Source organism: Cavia porcellus, unplaced genomic scaffold (genome assembly GCF_034190915.1).
Source record: "Cavia porcellus strain 051 isolate PalLab524CR breed Dunkin Hartley unplaced genomic scaffold, mCavPor4.1 scaffold_17, whole genome shotgun sequence".
Classification (NCBI taxonomy): domain Eukaryota; kingdom Metazoa; phylum Chordata; class Mammalia; order Rodentia; family Caviidae; genus Cavia; species Cavia porcellus.
This window is the reverse complement of record NW_026947500.1, coordinates 31,931,677-31,954,013: the sequence shown is the minus strand read 5'-3', so window position 1 is coordinate 31,954,013 and position 22,337 is coordinate 31,931,677. Positions and strand designations below refer to the sequence as shown.

At 43.0% G+C, this 22,337-nt stretch overlaps 1 protein-coding gene across 7 annotated transcripts in view; it reads right to left on the bottom strand.

Annotated features, from left to right (window-relative positions):
* The window catches only part of Kiaa1549l (KIAA1549 like), a 254,772-nt gene that overhangs the window by 56,126 nt on the left and 176,309 nt on the right, over nt 1–22,337 (bottom strand). For 5 of the 7 annotated variants that reach the window (XM_063227749.1, XM_063227750.1, XM_063227752.1 and 2 more), the window contains 4 exons: nt 21,943–22,114; nt 16,420–16,583; nt 11,914–12,098; nt 7,103–7,230 (listed from right to left, as the gene is read on the bottom strand). In XM_063227749.1, coding sequence (XP_063083819.1) covers nt 7,103–7,230; nt 11,914–12,098; nt 16,420–16,583; nt 21,943–22,114 — 649 coding nt within the window. The remainder of the gene's footprint in view (nt 1–7,102; nt 7,231–11,913; nt 12,099–16,419; nt 16,584–21,942; nt 22,115–22,337) is intronic. The other 2 variants (XM_063227751.1, XM_063227754.1) reach the window with 1 other exon arrangement.

Sequence of the window (22,337 nt, the reverse complement as noted above, 5' to 3'; positions counted from 1 at the left end):
TGACTAGTCTCCAAGATGACTTCTTGTCATCTTGTCAACTCCTGATACTCATATACACCAATGAATGGGACTGATCTTTGAAACCAAGAAGAAACTAGGGAAATAACATTGTTTTGCTTCCAAGGTTTGGTTGTTAAAAAAAAACAAAAACAAAACTTTCCACCTTACTGTCTCTTGGATCAATTACTCAGGAAACAGTCAGCCATCATGTTACGAGAACACTCAAGCAGCCCTGTGGAAAGGCCTCAACTGAGGCCTTCTGCCTAACCTGAGCTAGCCATCGTTAGGCCTAGTCAAGACTTTTAGATAACTACCTTCGAGGCCAACATCTTTCCTGTGGCCTCACAAGAAATGCTGAACCAGAATTATCCAGCTAAACTACTTCTAAATTCTTGCCCTACAGACAGTATGTGAGATAATAAATACAGACTTTCATTTCAGGTCATTAAGTATAGGGGTGATGTAGTAATGAGTGACCTATTTACCTTCTAAACAGTCGTCTACCTCAGTGTCTCCTCCCATCACTCTACCCCTAGAATATATCTCCCTTAGTAGCTAGGAAGGCCCATGTTTCCCAAAGGGAACCAGATCATGTCCCCACTCTCATCAGAGCCTTCTGAAAGCCACATCTGTTTCCTACCAGGCCCTGGAGGAGCCGGTGCTGGTCACCTTGCTGAGCCCATCTCCTATTTCTCTTGTTATCCACTCTGATCCACCACCGTGGCCTTCTGGGACCCAGCAGGCATGTTGGCACCTCAGAAATTTTGCATTAGCTATTTACTCAGTTCAGAATTCTTTCTGTAGGTCATTACATGAAGATATTTTCTCTAACCACCAACTTACAGCGATCCCGTCACTGTCTTGCTATATTTTCTTCCTGTCATTTATTTCTACTGATTTACTGTATTAACTGAGAGTCTGTCCTTGTCCCTGAAACCAGACCATCAGTTTTACATCTGACCATCTCCTCAAGGCCGAGGCCTGTTGGCATTCATAGTGTTTCATGTGCTGCTTGTCTTCAATAAAAGATTCAACGAGTACACGTGAGTGAAGGAAGAATGTCTTGCCTCTCCTGACTTGGAAAAGGAGATCTTGTTAGTACCGGGTGACCAGGCATCAGGTAGAAGGCTCAAGCCAGAACTGAGCTGTTCACAAGGTGGAGAGACAGCACTGAGCATCTTTATTGCTTCTGGGTTGTGGCATTCCTGTTCCTCACTCTACAGATGGAGTTATGTGGGCAGCATAACTCTGACAGGAAAAATTCCCCTCGAAAGGCATATTCTTATTTATACAACAATTCTCCTACGTTTTATTTATTTATTCTCCTAGGTTTTTTAAAAGAGAAAAATATTTAGGTATCTTCTGACTTTATGGAAAGTTAAATTAAAGGCACTGCATTAAACATGAACACATTAAACTGCTGTGAGTACAATAGGTTCATGGGGGATTTAATGCTCAATTATCCCCCAAAGGAAAGAGAGGTGTTAAAGGCAAGGACCACAGTTAAACTGAAGAAGTTTAAGTCAAGATGCTGTCATATCCTACGCACAGTTCTTGTATTTTGTGGCTTATTTGCATTGTTGGTTTTCATTTCAGTAAATTAGCCTGGAAGAAAAGATACCATTTTTTTTTTCATGTTTGAATTGGCAGGAGGGACAGCCCTGCCACACTGGAGGCAGAAAAGCCTGTGCAACAAGTCATGCTCCTCCTTTCCCCAATGTCTGTTAAAAGTTCAAAGACAAGTAATCTACAACTAGTGTTACAGCCGTCCAGAGTTATCTGACATGCTGAATACTGTGATTTGATCATTCCACATGTATACAAGTATTTAAAATCACACTGTACCCCTTGAATATATACAATTCAAAATAAAATAAGAAAAGCAAGTCTTCACTTCACTGGGAGAGCAAAGAACAAATAAAAGCTGAAACTGTGATCCTGAGCTACTATCACTGAAGGACCTCCCTGTAAGTCTTCATCTTAGCCTCAGATCCCTGCCGAGGAAGTGCTAATTCATCCTCAAAACTCTAGTTCTTGTTCTTCTCTTGCCTCATCTTCCTGTGAATAATATCAGGAGACAAGATCTGGTTAGATCCTGAACGCCGACAGTGAAATCTCTGAAATCAAGGGTTTAGGGACATTGTTTGCTCTTAGATGATCGAAATTGTAAAAGAATATCTATCTAAATCTCTATATCTATCTGTTCAAATCTTGAATTTGCTTTTAACTTTACTGGAAAAAGACATTTTCAAAGGTGACTCAGAAGTTCAAATATATGTATTTCGTTGAGAAAAACATCGAACTGTTTCTGCTTTTAAAATCCCAGCTGTCATGTCTAAGTTTCCTACTTGTATTAAAATATTTCCATAAAATAGACTCTGAAACAGCCCTGAAGCTCTGGTAGCTAACGAGTCCGCTAAGCTACAAGGATCCTACCAGCCATGCTGCTAGCAGACTAGGGTTTTTTCCTTTTAAAGTTTCTATTTTCACAAAAGATGATATCAGGAGTTACAGCTGCAAAAACCTGGTGGGAAACAGGAACAGTTTTAGAATTGCAGCCTATACATTAATGTTGTTAACTATTCTTAGCCTCCCTAGACTCTAGGATAAACACTAAACCATGAGACAAAACGAATCTTTGGCACTAGCAGAATAATCTGTTCTCAGAGCTTGCATACAACAAGTGCTCAATAGTTTTTGCAGCAAGGGGGATGGAAATACATATTTCTGATTTCTCCACAGTCCCATTCATGGTTACTGTCTTCCTCTCTCCCTCTCTTCCTCCCTTTGGGTCATCTTCTAACCCAGTCAAATACATTATTGACTTTACTGGTTAACTCTTACCTAGTATTAAAAGGGAGGGGATCTTCTGATTAAAAAAAAAATGTAAGTCTCATAGAGGTTTATTCTAGAATTCCGATGCGTTCACCGAACAGAAACCTGTGGTAAAGCAGAAGCGACCAATCCTGGGGACTCACTGGTTTTACTTGTGACCAAAATAAAATGCAACCAGGGAGGCACTTTAATCAAACAAATGGCTTCTTAATCAAACAAATAAAAACCTCAGCCTTTCTGGAATGAGATGGAATCTCAGTGTTGCTTTAATTTACATTTCTCAAGTGACCAACAATGTTGAACATTTTATCATATATTTATTTGTCACTTTTATTTCATCATAATGAGAAGTATGTATCTATCTCTTATGCTCACTTTTGAACTAGGTCTTTGAATTTAGTGGCCCTGATTTTTAAAAATTTTTGTATGTTCTGGATAAAATCCTTTGTCGGAGGGACAATTGGCTAAAATTTTTTCCCAATTTGTGGGTTTTCTTTTCACTCTGTTGGTGATTTCTTTTAATGTGCAAAAGCTTTTTAATAAGAAGAGATCCCAATTGTTGATTCTTTGATGTATTTTCCATGCAGTCGGGTTTTGGTTCATGAAGTCTCGGCCTATCCCTATGTCTTCAAGATTTCTAACTAGTTTGTCTTCCAGTAGATTTAGTGTTTCTTTTTTTAATATTTAAATCTTTTCTCCATTTTGACTTTAGTGCATGGTGATAGACATGGGTCTAGTTTTAGTAGTCAGCATGTGGAAAGTCAGTTTTTCCAGCACCATTTATTGAAGAGGCTATCTTTTTTCTGGTGAAAGTGTTTGGCCCCTTTGTCAAAGATAAGGTGGTTGACTGTCTTTGTAATTCTTCTAGTCTGTTCCACTGATACTTAGGTCTGCCTTTTTTTTTGCCAGTACTATACTGATTTTATTGTAGTAGCATTGTAGTATAATTTCAAATCAGGAATTGTGATGCTTTTGTTTGCCCAGGATTGCCTTTGCTATTCTAGGTCCCTTCTGGTTCCACAGGAATTTCAGGAATGTTTCCTCTAGATGGATGTCATAAAAAAAAAAAAAAATCATCCAATAACAAATGCTAGCAGGGAAAAAACCTCCAAATGCTAGCAAGGCTGTGGAGAAAAAAAGAATGCTTTCTCATTGTTGGTGGTAGTGTAGGCTGGTGTAACCACTATGGAAATCAGGGTGAGATTCCTCAAAATACTAGGATTAGAAGTCCCATTTGACCCAACTATTCTCTTTCTGGGTATTCTTCCAGAAGAACTGAAAACATCATACCACAGCAATATATGTACACCTATGTTTATAGCAGCTTAATTTGTAATAGCTAAATCTTGGAAACAACCCAAATGCCCATCGACTGAGGAATGGATAAAACAAGATGTATTGTTATACAATGGAGTACTACTCAACTATAAAGAAATGCAGGGCTTTTATAGTTAAATGGATACAACTAGAGACCATACTCATAAGTGAAATAAATCAGACTTATATATGGAAACATCATATTGTCTCCTTAGTGTAAGAAACTGAAAGAGTAAATATGATCCAAAAGGTGCAACAGATATTGTGAAAGGGAAAGAAACTGCTCAAAAGGAGAGAACAACTGGGATGGGAGAAAGGAGAAAAGAAGGAAGGGAAATATGTATATATATAAATACATACACAAGATAGTTAAAATAATTGTACTACTAATTCTGTGACTTCATTGAAAGGAATAGTTAGTGCTTATATTTGATCAATTTTGCATGCCTATATCTGGTATTCTGAGCAATTATTCTGAAGATAACAATATACAACATAATAATCATTGCTAATTTCCTATGATCTTGTTTTGAAATTATGTATCATTTTTATTGTTTTTATTCTCTGTAAAATTAAAAAATTTTAATGCAAAATGTAAAAAACCCAAAAAACCTCAGCTTGAAACAGTAGTTGCCTGTCTGTCATTATTTCTGAACCTAATATTTAAATAATCACAGTGCTTTAAAATAAGAAGGGTGGGGGAGACTGAACAAACAGGAATGGCAGTAGTGGTCAGCAGAGACTCTTAGAGCAGGACAGGGTTTCAGGAGCCTCATGGGGAGTGACGGGATCAGAAACCACATACTCTACAAACTAAACACAGAGGCAGGGAAAGGATCATACGCAAATGTCTGACAGAGAAATCTGTGCTTTGCACATTTTTAAGCAAGAAAAAGCACATAGAACAATAAGCATATCGATTTCCTTTTATAACAAAGGAAACAAAGCAAGATGCTAAGACACACAGATAGTAAAAGGGTCAGAGAAACACACACTGAGTTATTCAGAGTCAGTCGAGGTCTAGGATGGGAGAGTGAGGAGGCATCTGAAGGCAGGAGTGGCTTTTGACTTTATAAAGCTCCAGAAAGTGTATAAAGGAAGGAAAGAAGGGAGGGGAAGAGTAAGGGGAGGCGGAGGAGGCAGGGTAAGAGGGTGGATGGGCACCAGTTTGATGAGCTGGCCATGGCCAATGCAGCATCCATAGAGAATTGGTTGCAAGAAGCCCACAGACACCAAAACCTGTGGCTGTTCAAGCTCCTTGAATAAACGACATACTATTTACAAGTAACCTGCACACAACCTTTCATATACTTTAAATCATCTCCAATGACCTGTACACTCAAAACAATATGAATATTACATAAACAGTTGTTATGACAAGCAAAAGAGGTCTGTCCATGTTCGATTTTTTCCACTATTTTAAATCCACCATTGGCTGAATATAAGGTTGCAGAATACTTAGGCATGGAAAGATGGCTGTACTTAGTTAAAATAAAAAATCTTCCTGTATGGCTTCAATGTCTGTTGTCTGTGCTGTCACCTTGCTCTCTTTACCCATGTCTCTTAGCATTTTGCCTGGGGAAGAAAGAGAAGAAATTTGCTAAGCCTGAGTCCCTCTTCCTGAGCTCAGAGCTCCTCTGACTCTAGAATGTTCCTTATGTGCTTCCTGGCACACAACTGATAGCAGGGTTTCTGGCTATCTCAGGTAGTGCAGATATTCCAGAAAAGTCTCACAGGTCACACCCTAATTCTGATGCAGAAAGCAGCTTCTGTCTTCCAGAGCACACAGAATTCAAGGGAAGAAAAATTTAAGAGTCAAATAGACATGAGAATTTAACAAGCGCTTTATGTAAAAGCTGGAAATGGGAACAGGGACTGTATTTTCTCTGCAGAATGCAAAGATTCTCTCTCTCTCTCTTCCTTCCTTCCTTCCTTCCTTCCTTCCTTCCTTCCTTCCTTCCTTCCTTCCTTCTTTCCTTGTTTCCTTCCTTCCTACATTCCGTATCTCTTTTGGACAGAAGAAAAGAAGTAGATAAGATTCTTTTGGCACTAGCTTCAAGAGAGACCCCTGCATTGCACATCATCAAACCCCTTGAAAAGGTGAAGCCCAGTTAAGTAGAGTGCCAGGATGTGTACTGTTCACCTGGCATTTCTGTAGGGCTTCATTCACAACTCTTTGAAATTCAGAAGGGATTTTTCATGATATGAAATTGGAGTGCTGGGTGCTGGAATTCTGGGCTCCTGCAAGCATCCTCATATGCAGAAGGACCATGAAGGGATGAGGGAAAGAACCAAGGTGACGGATGAGGAGGACAGCAAGACAGCACAACGATGTTCAACAGAGGTAACACAGATGGTGCCCTACACAATCAGAGAGCTCAAGAACTTAGACATAAACCCCAAACACTAACACATTATGAAGGAGGAAAATGATCTGTGTGTGCCAGAGATAAAACAGAAAAATGAAGCATAAGGCTGATTTTTTTTTTAAATTGACAAATCTGTCTATTGGTTTTTTCTGGGGAGAGTTAGATTGGCAGTATCTAGATTCACTAATGACAGATTGAACCCCTGAAACTCACCAAAACCATCAGGGCAAGAAATGGAAAGAAACCTTTAGAATAGCCAGCATTTCAGAGACCAGATGCCTTTGCAGACTTGGGGCCAGAATCCACATCCATCCATTCAAGGATGAGAAAAATCTCTAAGCAAACATCACTTTGTTTTACAGTGGTTTTTCTAAGGGACTGCACAATTCCTGAACAAGAGCAGAGGAGGTTTGCTAGAACAATTCAGAGAAAGGGTTAGAACAATCATCCAAGAGGCTCTGGCCCCTGCAGGCAGAATAGAAAGGAGAGGTTAGAGCATGCCGAGTGTGTGAATGGATGCTCGGGTGTGCAAGCACCCACAGGGAGGGGCTGGGGTGGTGCTTGGTAGGCAGGCTTCTCACCATTTCTCTTCCTTGCCTCCTCCTTTGTCACCTTCTGCTGTGCCATTACATTCTGGGGTGAGCGTCTCCCTGAGCTGGGCTTCCCTGATTCGTTGCTGATGACAGAGCCATTCTCACTGGGCGACCTGCTGGAGTAACCATAGCAACAGGGAAGATGGTAAGTTTCACTAGAGCAGTCACCTCTGAAGGTTATTTTATTTGCACAGTTTATGTCTGTAGCTTTTCGTTTTATCTCTGCTGGCAAAGAAGAAATGATACATGAGAAGAAGAGAAGCAAACCCACCCACACTACCACATGGGTGAGGCAGCTGACTGTTTGGAAGTGTGTTTACTGGCTCCGCTGGCTCTGCAGACAAGTTTAGTGAGCGCAGCCCGAAGGCCCCTCTCAGTTTCATTAACACTCAGTGACCATGGAAACAGGGCACAGTGTTTGTATAGCATGGTCTCCTTTCAACACATGGCATGCTGGATGCTGAGTGTTTGAATCACAAGGGCCTCTTCAGACATGTACAAGCCATGGTTCATTTTGACTATTCTCTTTCAAGGCATAGACCCTGCCTACCAAAGATTAACTCACCCACTTTGGGGCCCTCACCCTGTCAATCACACATACGCATCACACACACACACACACACACACACACACACACACACTCACTCACTCTTTCTTTAACTGTGCTAATCAGAAGTCACTTACATTGTGAAACAGACAATTTGAGTTACCTGTTCCTTTAGGCCCTAAAGTTTTGGAGATTCTTTTTTTGTGTGCCTCTTCGTGCCAGGCATCCAGGTCTGTAGATACTAACCCACACTGTGCTATCTCAGAGCTCCATAAAGAGCTCCCACTGTGTGCTGAGTGCTCCCCAAACTGGTTGTGATGCTCCCCTGACTTGACAATGGTCAGTGTTAGTAAGTGAGGCATATGGAGCTCATAGAGGTGAAGTGTGTTGTCTGGGACAGAACTGGGCAGTGGGAGTGGAAACAGGAAAGTCCCTCCGCCCACAGCCCAGAACACTCTCTTTTGTTATTCCCTACAGGGACCCCAGATGATGGCAAGTCACAGGGTCTTTTTCCCTTCATTCAGGGCCAGACTCTCACCTTCTGCAACTCTGGGAAAGTGGCTTCTTCAGAGCCCCCTGGAGATCTGCACCAGCCTGGAGTGCAGATCAATCACCTGCCTTTGCAGAAGGCCATTAGGAAGCAGATACCTGGAGGCTTCTCCTTTCATGTTAATAGTCCACATTTAGCAAAAAAGGGCACTGAGCCCTGGTCCCCAGTGGAAAACATGACTGGAATCAATGCCTCACCCAAGAGGTCGGCAGCCAGTGAGGTAGGAGCTGTGTGTCCTTGCGGATGGGCCACCTTGCACCTTCCCTCTCCTCTGGGTGCCCTGAGCTCTCAGTTCTGCACAATCAGGACCCTAAGCCCACCAGCAGTGAGAAAGCTGGGAAGTTGGGGACAAAGCAGCATGTGCAAGAGTGTTCTATGGAGCAGTAGAGTCCAACTTCCACGCACAAAGTCTCAGGAATGTTTACTCTACCCATTCTTGGGAGGAGATTCCTAAGGCACATTAGCATATCAAAGGTTCTGTCACAGATGCATTTTGTTTCATTAAGTCCAGCATTTTATAATTTATGTAGCTATAAATCTCTTTACATAAAACTTTTAAAAATATCCTATAAAATTAGTCGTCTGGGAAATGTATTCTGGGAAAATATGGATTGGGCATTAATTAATATGTATTATTTATTTACCCAACAGCTATTTGATTACTCAATGTGGGGTGTATAAATACACAGATGTAGAGAAGTCATACACGCGGGCTTGTTTTCAGAATCACACGGTTAACAGGACCTACTCTTCCAGCTGGCTTTATTGGAATAAAAGGCTTTGATTTAATTCTTGGGGAAAAAGCAAAGAGAAAAGCTTTTTGTAACCTATTTTACACGTGCAAATTACTTAAATATTCTGTAACATTTTAAGACCCTTTCCATCATTTACTTCTGAAGCAATTTTCTGACTGTTCCTTTCACTCCAATGAAGATGTCAATGAGCAAATCTGGGTAAAGGAAACCCAACTCTGTTCTTTGCGTGAGCTTGTAGAGTTCTGTTTACAAGAAGTCAGCGACTCCAAACTCCTAATCAAAACCAGAGACAGACTGTATGTGTGTATACTCTCATGATGGCAAAGTATTTCTGAAAGCAAAAACACATCACCTGTGAGATTGAACTTAATGGTCCCCCATTCTGAGACTAGTGGTAGACACGGCCTGGAAGGAGAGTCTTTGGGGTGGGGATGAATCAACTACTGAAAAATTAGAGCCTATCACTAAGTGTCCTTTGCAAATGACTGTCCCTATGAGGTTGATTCAGCTTCAGCCATAGACTAACACCATAGCACCCCCAAGACCCTAAACCAGAGGAAAAGAACCTATAACAGCATGCGAGTGACTGAATCTTCAGATTTCTGCTTGAAAATCATTTTAAAAAATGGAAGCATGTGGAAAACTATCAAATACTTGGTTTCTCTTATTTTTATTTACAAAATGTTTTGGGTCATCTAACAGACTCATCTTGCACAGGGATCCTGTCGTCCATATCTAGGTTGGATGAGGAAACTGATACAGAAAGATAGAGAAAGCAGAAACATGATTCATGATGGATTTGGTATTTAGGATTTTTCCTAATGATATGAGAGTTGCTTGAGAAACTAGACTTGAACATGGATGAGGTTTCTACCACAGTCTGGGCAATGATACAGTTGGCCCCTGATAAGATTATATTTTTATGATGAAATAATAATGCAGTAAATGTGGAAACCATGCAGCAGTATAGTGGTTTTATCTGCTGTTTCACAAGCTAATATTTCTAAATAAAAATCTGAAGTAAAAAATTAAACTCAGTTAGCAAGAGGCAACACCTTGCTAATCCAAGAAGAAATGCTAGTTTAATAGTTTTTATAAAATTAATAATTACACAATTTACTCAACGCAAATAGTTGAAAAAGAATTTTTATTTGTTCTGGAAGTGCTGTGTTAATATCCTAATTCTAGTAATTCTATTTCTTTTCAGTGTCTTCTAAATAAGTAATAAATAAGTTGTCAATATGCCTTTATTCTATCTGACAAAGATCATAATGAGAATAATTGCTATAGATAACAGGATTTGCAAGCCAACTCAGATCAATCATCTGTTGCTTCTCTGTGCATCTCAACTTGTGTTCTTTGCTCATCTCTCTGATAGTGTACTTCCCTGCTGCAGAGACTCTCTAATTGAGCTTTATATCTCAGTAATCGAGCTTTGGGGAAGCCTTCTATCACACAAGCAGAGAGTTGGAAAATGCTTGTATATGGAAGCTAGTTTTTCTCATTGCCCTTGGAATCACCTTGGGAGAAAGCCAGGACTAGCTTGCTGGAGGATGAGAAACCAGATGGGAAGAGGTCTCAGTGACATGGGTCACCTCAGACGGCAAGTCAGCCTGTCTAAAATAGAACTATGCTCTCCCTCCCACCTCTCTGTCCCATTACTGTGCTTTTATTTCCTTCTTGGTACTCTTCACCATTTGACCTGGAAATAAATAGACCTTATCTATTTCATTATTTATTACCTATTTCTCCCTACCAGATTATAAACTCCATGAAAACACAAACTCTGTGTCTTGTTCACTGAAATATCTCCAGTGTCTGGCAAACAGCAAACAAGTACAGGAATGTATATTAGATAAAGGGAGGCAAAAAAAGAATGACACTAAAAATATGTGGCTTCTCCAGTCTCCACAGTGGCCTTGGGCAGGACAGGAGCGGGTAAGCAATGGACGCTGGTCTTGCCAGCCAGCAGGACCTACCCTGGGGCTCACGACCTCTTTATAAATCTGTCGAAGTGCTTGTAATGAGTCTCTGACCTAATTCTCCCCCTTATCATCCACATCATCACCAGAGTGGTCTTTTTGAAATACACACTGGATGTCATTGCCCCTTCCAAAAGAACTCTCAATAGCTTCTCACTGGCTAGAGAGTAACACTCCTTAGCCTGGTGATCAAGATGGTCTGTGATTTTAATCCATCTTCTCTTTTTATCCTTCACTACATCCCAACCACTATGAACTCTGGCAGCACTCACCATCCTCTTCCTTCCCCACTCTTTCAGATGGATGCCTTTATCTCTTCCTTCCTACCCAGACCCTTCCGCCCCACCCTTCAAGGCATGGCTAAAACAACCTGTCCCGGGATGTTCCCCTGAGCAGCATTAAGTCCTCTTCCTCTCTTTGTTGCAACACTTAGACCCATGCAGGCATTCACACAGGGTCACACGTATTCCACTATTTATCACTCAGTCTCCTCCATCATGAGATCCCTGGGTCAGCAATTATTCTCTCACATTTTTGTAGTCCTCCTGATGCCTGTCAAAATGCTCTGTTATGGTAAAAACTCCATAAATGGTTTTGACTGGAATCAGAAACTATTGAGAAGCTGCCCGATAAATTCCAAGTATCCTGAATGAAAGGCACTGCTTTTAAAAGACATTAAAACCATGAGTGTGACATCAGAACCAACTTTGCTAGCATAAATAGAGGAGCTATATTTTCACGGGAGTGACTGATCAGTGACATAAAGTCTCAAAAAGGGCATCCCAGAGAGAGCAGGGAATGTGACTCTCATAGTGTCCTTTAGTCTCCTTTGTAGTATTCAAAAGGAGCATGAAGGGACTTTCTAAAGAGACCTGGGCAACCCGCTTGAGGCAACAGCTACCCCTACCATCCATCAGGGATTTCTCCTGGTGACAGGGAAAGGAAGAAGTTGGCCCCTGCCTACCTTTTTCTGGTTTCGGTGGACTTGGCCGTCTTGATGGTGCTCCCATCCTGAGCAACATCCCTCTCCTGAGGAGCATCTCTAACTGGCAGGGGGAGGACCACGGTCTCCTGTGTCACAGGGATGACTTCCTCGTCTGCCCCTTGCTGGCCCAGGTGCTGCTTGGCATAGTCAAAGCCTTGCACAGGCTGCGAAGATGAAAGAGATTCATAGTCATCTTTCTAGGGAACTGTCTCCAGTGGTGGTTCTAAGAGTAGACAGGAAGCAAAACACATGAGACAGGAGTAGAGCTCTTTCTGATGAGCAAGAGCCAACTCAAATCCACACTGTTACTGTGCCCTGCAAAATCAGAACCCGTGTCAATTCCTCTCAGGAAGTGAATCTCTACAGATTAAGACTTGCCTGGAAAAAGGATGCGTGCAAATATGGTACAAATAGGTGTGTGGGAATCAGTTCTTTCTCGGACTGCTAGTTGGAAGCAAGTGCTGGTTGATCCACTAATTAAGATGTAACAGTCCCCATGCCTAGAAATATCTGGTTGCTCCTGAATTCTACTCACATACAGCTTTAGGTGTAATAGCATTTGTATGACTTTGCCAAATCACTTGAACTCTGAACATCAATTTTTCTCCTCTGAGAAGTAAAGACACTCTTAATTGTTTTACTTTCACTACCTCTGAGCATTAAAGTAGATGGCAGAGAAGAGAGGGAAATGTGCTACACAGGCGAAAGCAACCGAATCATCGGTAGTGACACAGAATTTAGAGACCTGTTCTTTCATCCAGACTTCTCACTTAAACAGGCTGACTCTCCTGTAATTCATTCCCAGGGAATTAGCAAGGCTTTTATTGCACAGTGTCTGAAATTCCAAGTGAACAAGGCAGCTGTGAGCAAAATCCAACTGATGATTAATAGTGAGGTAGGAAAGAACCAACAAGCATGTTTAAATAATTTCTGGGAGTTTCTCTATTCTGCTTCCCAGCCCACATGGAACACTAAAGGCCAATTCTTATATAATGTTTATTTTGTACCAGGCGTAGCACATGGCAATTCACATATACTCACTTAATGCTTACAAGGACCTATCCGTTAATATTGTTATCACCTCCGTATCACAGATGGGCAAACTGAAGCACAAAGAGGTTACATAACTTTGTGAGGGCATACAGGTTGCATGTAAGGAACAGAAAACAGGTGGCTCTTCTCAGGGGATGAGTGTCCTGTCCCAAGCAGATGTTCATGCCACCCAGGCTGCCCTACATCTTGTTGTGGCCCTGATTACTTGCTCCTAAGGAAGCCAAGGAGTCATGTTCTTTTTAATTATATAAAGGGGAAAACCAGAGGGCAAAGGCTGTCGATCAATGACAAAGAATAAAGCAACGTGAACTACAAAGGAAGGAAGGTAACAAAAGCCAAGAATCTAGGCTCGTTGTATTCATAAGCTTCAGCATCCTACCAGCAGCAGCCCAGCTGACAACAATGGTCAGGGGTTTGTCTATGTACGTGGTCTCTGAAGACAGGTGCAGCATCCATGCCCTGGCCTCAGCTCCCAGGAAAGCCACAGCCAGCTCCTCTGCTTAGCATGTTATGTTTATTATTGCATCTCAGGAAGGTCCTGAGGACTTCCTCAGGCACTGTAGCCTGCATTCTAACGACGCAGTGATGTCCTCTGGGGCCATCCACCTACTCTGTGGATTGGTGGTGAAGGCCAATTTTTTCATTGTCTTGTCCCTTGGCATTCATTGAATTCTGATCACACACACAGTCATGAGAGGTGATATAGCCGGCTCTCTCTCTCAGACACTGCAGTGTCCCTGGCTTGCAGCCGCAGGACTGCAGCAAGACCCAGCCAATTCCACTACTTCTCTGGCTTCCTATGACAAAAGAGCTTTGGATATCAAAGTGCCTTCCCCAGCCTAATTGAACAGGAAGACAACCAGCAGCCCTGAACACAAGTGATTGCTATCAGCTCTCAGAACATCGATTTGCTTGATTCATAATATCAGCCAGATATCTCAAGAGGCACAATGCATGGGATAGGCACACAAAGGGAGCTGTGGAAACCATAAACATTTCATCTATTCTAGCTCTGGAGAGCTTTCATGCCTGAAGGTATGCTGTAATCTTGTGTTGCCCAACTCATCTTGGCAGATGAATAAGACTAGTTTAATCTATAACACAGAGATGCCACATTCAACCTCAGCATGGCACACTCTCATTTCTGGACTCAGATACAACTAGGTTCTGGTAATTATTTGTGCAGTCTGAAAGGTGCATGTTGTCACTACCTATTTCTTCTTGGAACGGCTTTGTTTTTCACAGCTTGGCAAGTCCCAGTGTACCCTTCCTACCAGCATCCTGCTGTGTGTGTGAAGCAGGTGCCTTCACATCCAAAGAAGTAGAAGAGCATTCTTTGGGATTTGGCTTTTCAGCAGACAGAATGTCTAATCAAGCTGCAGCTTCCCAACAGGTGTATGGGTTTTGCAAATAATAACAATCCTTTGATTTCTTTTGCTCATGTGAGGTGTGATGGCGCAGAAGAATGGAGGGGTGTGTGACCACAGGAAGGATAATCTCCATGTCCCATGGGTATGAAGTGTGGCAGGAATTTGCCACTTCATTTCTACACAAGAAGACAAAGATCAGAGGCTCAGAGCTTGGACAAGCTCCTGTCTCCCAGATTCCAGGGTACAAGTAAGTATGCCATGAAGAAAGAGGTCAAAGACTCAGCTGTGAGCTTCTGTTGGTTGTGTGACTCTGGACAAGTCCTAACATTTCTCTTTTTGGTTTCTTGGCAGCTCAACAAGGATAATAAAACCTGCCCTGAGTGTGACCAACCTCAGAGGGCTGCCGTGAAGAACAAACAAGGTGACAGATTTAGAAGGGCCCAGCGAATTGTAAGGCATTATTTAAACACCAAGTACGGGTTACAGTCAGAATATTTCTCTGGGGGAATATCACAAAGGTGGCTATGTGACCAGAAAATCCGCCTTCAGAGTCTTTTCAGTCCACTGCCTTGCCAGTCCCCAGAGGTGGATGGAGCAGGGACATGCAGGCAACAGAGGAAGAATAGAACTCAAACCAGGCTTTAGGGGAGCCATGGATCTGTCTTTCAGCAGCAACCCTGCTCTGGCCCTGTAGCTTTATATCAAGGCAGCCGCTAAAGGGAAGTCACTCCAGTTAGGAGAACATTTGGAAGTCAGTGTGCTCAAAGGAAGCTTGCATTAGAAGCTGAGACCATCTCACAGTCAGGTTGGGCTGGCATGACAAAATACCATAGACAGCTAGGCTTACAAACAGCAGACATTTATTTCCCACTCCCAGTTCTGGAGCCGAGGAATCCAAGATCAAGATGCCAGTGTGGCTGGGTTCTGGAGCAGGTCTATTAGGGTTTAGATCTAGGATATCTCTCCAAAATCTCATGTGTTCGAAGGTGAGACTTTTGGAAAAAGATTGGATCATGGAGATGATATACTCATCATTGAATTAATCTATTTTTTTTTTTTGTCTTTTTCGGTACCAGGGATCGAACTCACGACTGCCTGCTTGTAAGGCAGGCACTCATGCCGCTGAGCTAAATCCCCAGCCTGAATTAATCTATTGAATAATTCACAGCTGAATGTGTTGTTAGGAGCTGGGGTCTTATTGGAAGACGCAGGTCACAGGGGTGTGACCTGGAAGGGTATATCTCCTTCCTAGGAATCTCCTTTCTCTCCCTTCTCCCTGGCCACTATGTCATGAGCAACTCTTTGTTAGCTATGGCCACCTGCCATCCGGTTTCTGCTTTGGCATCAGTCAACCATGGATTTGAACTGTGAACCAAAATAAACCTCTCCTTTCAGCTGTAGGTGTTGGGTATTGTATCTAGTGACAGAAATGCAACCCTCTGCCAGGCTTCAGACTGCCCACTTCTTACATGATCACACAGCGCAGGAAGCAAGAGAACTATCCAGGGCTTCTTTACCAAGGGCACTAATCTCATTCCCAGGAGCTCCATCCTCATGAGCTAATTATCTCCCAAAGACCTAACTCCTAATACCATCAGTGGGGGGTTATAATTTTAGCATATGAATTTGGAGGGCACAAACATTCTGATCATAGCAGATCTGGCCCTTCCACTACTTCTGCCTTTTATAAACCATATGACCTTGAAGGAGTTACTTTCCCATGCATAAAAGGAGGCAATGCAATGAAATCATTTGTAAGGTCCTTTCCGTTCTCTCCAGGTCCTAGTTTTCTGTGCCTCAGTTTCTTCCCCTGTAACAAGATGGTCCTCCTCAAAAGGATGCTGTCAAGATTAGAGAGCTGCTACATACACATAAATTGCCTGGGAGCCTATGGGGCAAAGAAAGAGCATCAGATAAACATTATTTATCAGGTTCAGATCATGAAATAGAGGGTTTCCTCCAAACTAGACTTGTACCAGTATTTCTGAAGGCTCCTGTGATGGCTCCAAAGCCCAGCAGGAAAGACCTGCAGGCTGGAATTCCTCCCCCACTCCTCACAAACCTTTGCTCTCTGAGGCAGATTTATCATGGTGTCTGGCTTGAAGTCGTTCTTGTTCTTCCTGCAGAGCACAGCAGTGATGATGATGATGATGACCGTGACCACAGCAATGGGCGCCAGGACGGCAGCAATGATCCACAGATTGTTGGGTGGGTTCTTCACCACGGCTGTGGGAGGGAGCCAGCAGGAAGCATGTGACAAGGAGCACTAGGGAGAGGGAAGCAACCCAGACATAAATCCCTCCGCCCCAACCCTGAGTCCTGAGACAGATGGGAGGAAGCAGAGGTTAAGAGGGTTCAAGGTCAGAGAGGCTGTGCCTCAGCAGTGTGTGACCTTGGGGAAGTGGCTTGAGCCCTCTGAGTCTTGGTTCATTCATCTGTAAAATGGAATCATCACTTTGTAATGTTTTAGTATGGGCCCTCATAAGGGGCTCAATAAAACTATCCTCCATTAGTACTAAGAGGAGGAAGATGGATCCATATCAATTTTCCTTGCTGGTGATATGAGGACTCTAATAGAGTCTTGCACATAATATGTTTTCAATTAAAAATTGAAGGCATGCATACATGAACTACCATTATCCTTGTTGCAATTTGACTCCCTCTACAGATATTCTAATAGGACAGACTATCAACAAGTTATAAATCCCATCTGTGTGGTTAATCTAGTCTAGTCCATATTTAAATGAATATACTCATAATCCAGTTTATGTATCATTCTATTTAGAGTCTGTTTAGCATAACTGGGGCTTCCTGATCCTGCTGAATTCTGAGGATCACCTCTGCAGATGACTTTATAGTTTGAGATTGTGCGTCAATGAATACTTTGGGTTTGAATTACTTCAGCTGACCTAATTTTAATATCACTTTGTCCAACAACATGAATTTATTAATGTACACAAGACAAATCTATTCTATCCTCATCTAAACAGAGGTGAAGGACATTTACATAGTGTACCATGAAGAAGAGCATCCTCCAAAACAATAAAAGAGAGCTCTCGAAGCTGAGGACTTTGGGATATAAAGATCCTACTGTTAACCACCACGTGGTAAGGGATTTTCTGAGGGTTGTTTCTACCTCCAGTCACCTCCTGATTTCAACTGACACCTTGTTGGGCTCAGAATATTATTAGTACAGAAAAATTTCTATTCCCACAGCTCTTATCAACCAGTGATTACTCACATTATTAACTTCTGAAAACAGCCCATTAGATGATGTGTGTCTGTTGACATTACACATTTAATTGCCACTGCTTTTAGTAACTCAGACTTTATATGTGAGTTTTGTGTTTGTATCATTAACATTTTTCAAAGCTTAGAGCATCTGTGAAAACTATCAATATACCTTTTGGCCAGACTATCCTATCTTGATGATAAAAATGTACAGAATCTCAGTGTATATTCCAGGTAAATAGCCATGTATGATTTTTCTCATCAGCAAGAATGAAGTATTTATGTGCTCTGCCTTTACTCAGTATCACTGTTTAGGCGGATGTATTTTTTTTCTAGGTGCAGCATGTAAAATCCTTTCACCTGTGTTTAAAAGGTAAGAGAATAGATTTATCTTGTGTACATTAATAAAGTCATTTAAGTGATATTGAAGTGAGGTCAACTGAAGTCATCCAAACCCAATATATTCCATTGGCTCCCGATCTAAAAGCACAAAGTCATGTTCAGAGGTGAAAAGGAATTAGTGGTGATTTAAATTGCAAGAGTGACCAGAAAACAGAAAGGGAATGAAGACAACGTGCTCTGAGCACCTGTTTTGTGTTAGCTCCAGAGCTGTGTCTTTTGCCAGTGAGCTAATGTCACCCCAATTCACAGTAGGCAAAACTGAGCTCCGCCCTGGAGAGGCTGGATGCTTACACTGAAAAGTCATTTCCTCTAGAACAAAATTTCCGAGTTTACACACCGGAGTGGATGTGTGAGTTTTACACATGCACACAGGAGGATCTGTCAGAAGGAAAGAAGTTGAAAATCCAAATGATCCAAGCACAGAATAAATTCCTTCTGTGGAGCAAACAGTGAAAGGAGGAGGAACCTGTTCGAGACTGTTTCCAGCTCCTTTTTGTGGTCGATACCTACTAGGTCTCAAATATTAGAGTCCCCAGAGGGTGGAAGCGGATGCTAAGGAGAATGTGCACAAGCCTCAGCTGCTGGGGAGTGCTGAGTCCACATATTTCTCCTGGCCAAGCCCTCCAATGGTTTTCATCCCCCTCAGAGCCACCCATGAAGATCAGTGACCACAGGCCTCATCTGTGTCTGTGACATCATATCACTCTGCCTACACAGTCACCCCTGGCTGGATCTCAAACTCTCCTCTGCCTGGAATCTGCAGGTATCAACAGGGACCACTTCCTTCCTTCCTCCCCTTGGCTGTTCACTGATCCTCTTACTGACCCCTCCCCGAACCATCTAAAACAGCAACCACTGCCTCCTTAATATTCCCAGCCCTCCCCTGCCCACTTCCCCCAAGCACTTACTAGCACTAATTCATTGCTTATTTCGTCTCCTGAGTCTGTCCTGCCAGGAATGTTAGGTCTGTTAGGGCAGGGACTTCTTTATCAGTTTTATTCACTGCTGTCTCTGCAGTACCTATGCCAGTGCATGGCACACAGTAGATTCTTAGTGAATATTTTTGAAGGAATGAACAAGAGTGAGGCTCTTTCACCAAAATAGTACTCCACAGCTTCCTTTAAGTAGCATTTTTTGAATGAATATCACTACTTTCCAACTGAGATCCTCTTCTCGGCCAAACTCATCCCAGAAATAACTGCGAAGGTCACGGCCAACCTTCACCTTCCCAATCCCATGGCTTCCCAACCATCCTGAGCCCTGCCTCTCCCCAGCAGTTCACTCCTTCCTGAAAGTCTCTTTCTTCCTTGAATTCTGAGCCCCGCTCTTGCCTGGCTTTCCTTTTACCTCTTGCTGTTCCTTCTCTCTGTCCTCTGCTGGCTCTCACTCTTCTGCAGGCGGATCCGAGCCCCACTGCCCCTTGTCTCCCTAGTAGACTCCTCTCCTACTGACTCATCCACCCCCCAGCTCTGAGTGCCATCTCCCCCATGTCCACCTTTCCTGAGCTCCAGGGAAGCCTCACAGACATCTCAAACCTAACATGGCAAAAACCAGACTCTAATTCCATCTCCAATGTTTCCATTCCAGCCTCAGGAAGCCTCTTTGCGCACCCCCCCCCCCGCAATCTTTGGCACCTCTCGAAATGGCACCAAACTGAGGTCAAGCAAATACCTAGAAGTCAATCTTGGTTCCTCTATCCATCCAGCTCCTCCTCCTGCCACACATAGAATCCATTATCTCATCCTCAGCTCTGTCCTCCAAATATCCTGAATCCATCCACTTCTCTGAGCCTCTGCCCCAGTGCCTTTACCTCTCTCTTGGTTTTCACTGCTGTCCTCTATGTTGAGAGATAGGGAGAGGAAAAGAGGGAGAGGAAGAGAGGAGTGGATCCTGAAGAATCCACTTAGAAAGGTTATAGCAAAAGAGAGGAAGCGAGTAGTTGACAGACATGAATACAGAGCCCAAGAGGAGGCCAGGGAGAAATGCAGAGGGACAGAATCTCAGTTGAAAATGTCATTTTAGAAACAAGCCTGCGGAGACTGGCCAGCGTCTTTCCTGGGCAAAGGTGCTGGGCAAGCAGGACAACATGTGGTCAGAACCCTGGAGGCAAAAGTTGTTCCTCATGAAAGAAGAGAGGAAAAGAGAGGAAAACCGTAGCCAGGTGTGCACACCAACCCGCCGCTCCTTGAGCACACGGACATCAGCTAGGAAACGGAGGACAGCAGGCCCCTGGCCTTCATGCTCAGGATGTCGCTGCACGCTGTCTCACACCTTTGCACCCTTCCCTCTCTCGCGTTCTTTACAGACTTTGTTTAGGTCCCCAGTGCCTGGGGACACCACACAGCTTCCTTACTGGTTCTGCCACTTCCCGTCTCCTCCCATCCTGGACACGTTCAACCTCCTTAAACTGCCAATGAACTGCTCCACTCAGAAATCTTTAGTTGCTCTCCATAACCCAAGTATAGGAGCCGGTCCAAAACTACAGTGTTTAAATTTTTAAACAGTTATTACAGTAAAAGACACATTGTTGTCAATATGCCTCGGGATACGCCCCCTCACTTTGAACACACGTATCCCGTTGCTTTTGTCACTCTCTGAATCAGTTTTCTTTTTTCTGAGCATCTTTAGGAGATGTGCTGAGTATAGCTGAACAGGAAGGTGGGCTCACAAAAACAGAACAGTGCGCCCTCATCTACTTCATTCACTGGATCTGGCACCCAGTGTCTGACTTCTGGCTCTTCCTGAAAGCCAAAATCACCATGGAAGGTAAACATTTTGAATCAGTTTAGGAGGACATCGAGGCAGCTGTGACCACACAACTAGAGGTGTTTGTGAAAGAGGACTTCTAGAACTATTGGAGAAAAGTGGCAAGAATGACGGGCTGTGTTTGAGGGGAGGGGACTGTCTTTTACTGTACCCGTTTTTAAAATTTAAACATGAACCATAATTTTGATCATCCTTGAATTATAAACCATCCCCCTCTCCTGCCATTCAAGAACTGATTCTCCTGACAGATACACACTTTCAGCTCCACTGACTCCTCCACCCGTTCATCCCAGCCATGTGAACTCCTGTGTTCCGAGCACACCTGATATTTCTTCTCTCCATTCTCTTCCTCGGGCTGTTCCACTGAAGCACACCCCCTCTTCTCCTTCTGCTATACTACAGGTAAGAGCCCAGCTCTGAAGTCAGACAAACCCAGATGAGATCCTGGCTAACCAAGTACCAGTTCTGTAATGCCGAGCAGCTTAGTTCATTCTTCTAAGATTCAGTTTCCATTCCTGAAATTTAGAGCTAAATAAACACTGCTCCTATGAGAGTAGAAGGTGAGAAAATCTAGATGAAGCAAGTGGCACAGTAGCTGTCTTAGGGACGGTACTCACAGAGGCAGCTATTGTTTTGAATACGCCATGCTTTGTATCTTCATTCCAGATGGCCCTTCAAAGCAAAGCTTCCTTTGCTGGTCCCAGGGTCACACTGCCTAGGCCAGGCCTCTCCTGCAAATCTTCCTTCCTAGCTGCATTAACTCCCAGCCCCTTAAAGGCAGGGCCAGGTCTCAGTCAACATGTGTGTGTCCCCTAGCACTGGGCGTAATTCCTACTGGACTCTCTAAATGTCTATTGAATCTAATTATCTTTCATTTCCCAGGCCTACAAACATAATCTCAGCTATAGCAATCTTTCATAGCTGTCCTCTAGATAACAGGATCAGGCTAAAAGCAGTATCACTTGGGGGCAGCGTGATATCATTAGGTAATCTGGATATTACAAACCACATTTCTTCCCCAAAACCTAAGGCTTTATGCAACACAGAAAATATAGCTGATCGATTTAAGAATCTTCCAGGGTAGAAAAATGTTTAACTCTAACACTATTAACATGAGTTGGAAGAGTCAGACTCCAAGAAAATATTTAATGGCTTTAAAAATGCAGAAAGAAGACTGTCCCCTTACGGTCAGCTTGTAGAAGGACAACGTGGTGCAGAGTCAAGGCCATCCTTTGGGAGTCAATGGTGCTCAGGATCTTGGCTGCTGCAGTTCCCAGCAAGGGCTTTCCGTTGTACAGAGTGTAATAGGTGAGCTCTGCAGGGTCCTTTGGTCCCGGCACACGCTGCATCTTTACCATCTTTCAGGAAAAAAGAGGCCGTGTGTTGACAGCACATCTTGTACAGCCCTGGGGCAATCAGCAGGCTTTTGGCCCATGCTACAGTAGGCTGCAACCATGTGGACCCACATGGTACAGCCTAGACATCAACCTTTGTGGCCCCCCACTGCCAACCTCTGGAAGCCTGCTATTGTTGGAGTGTGAGATGAAATGAGGTGGGGGGAGGTTTTGAAAAATACGAACA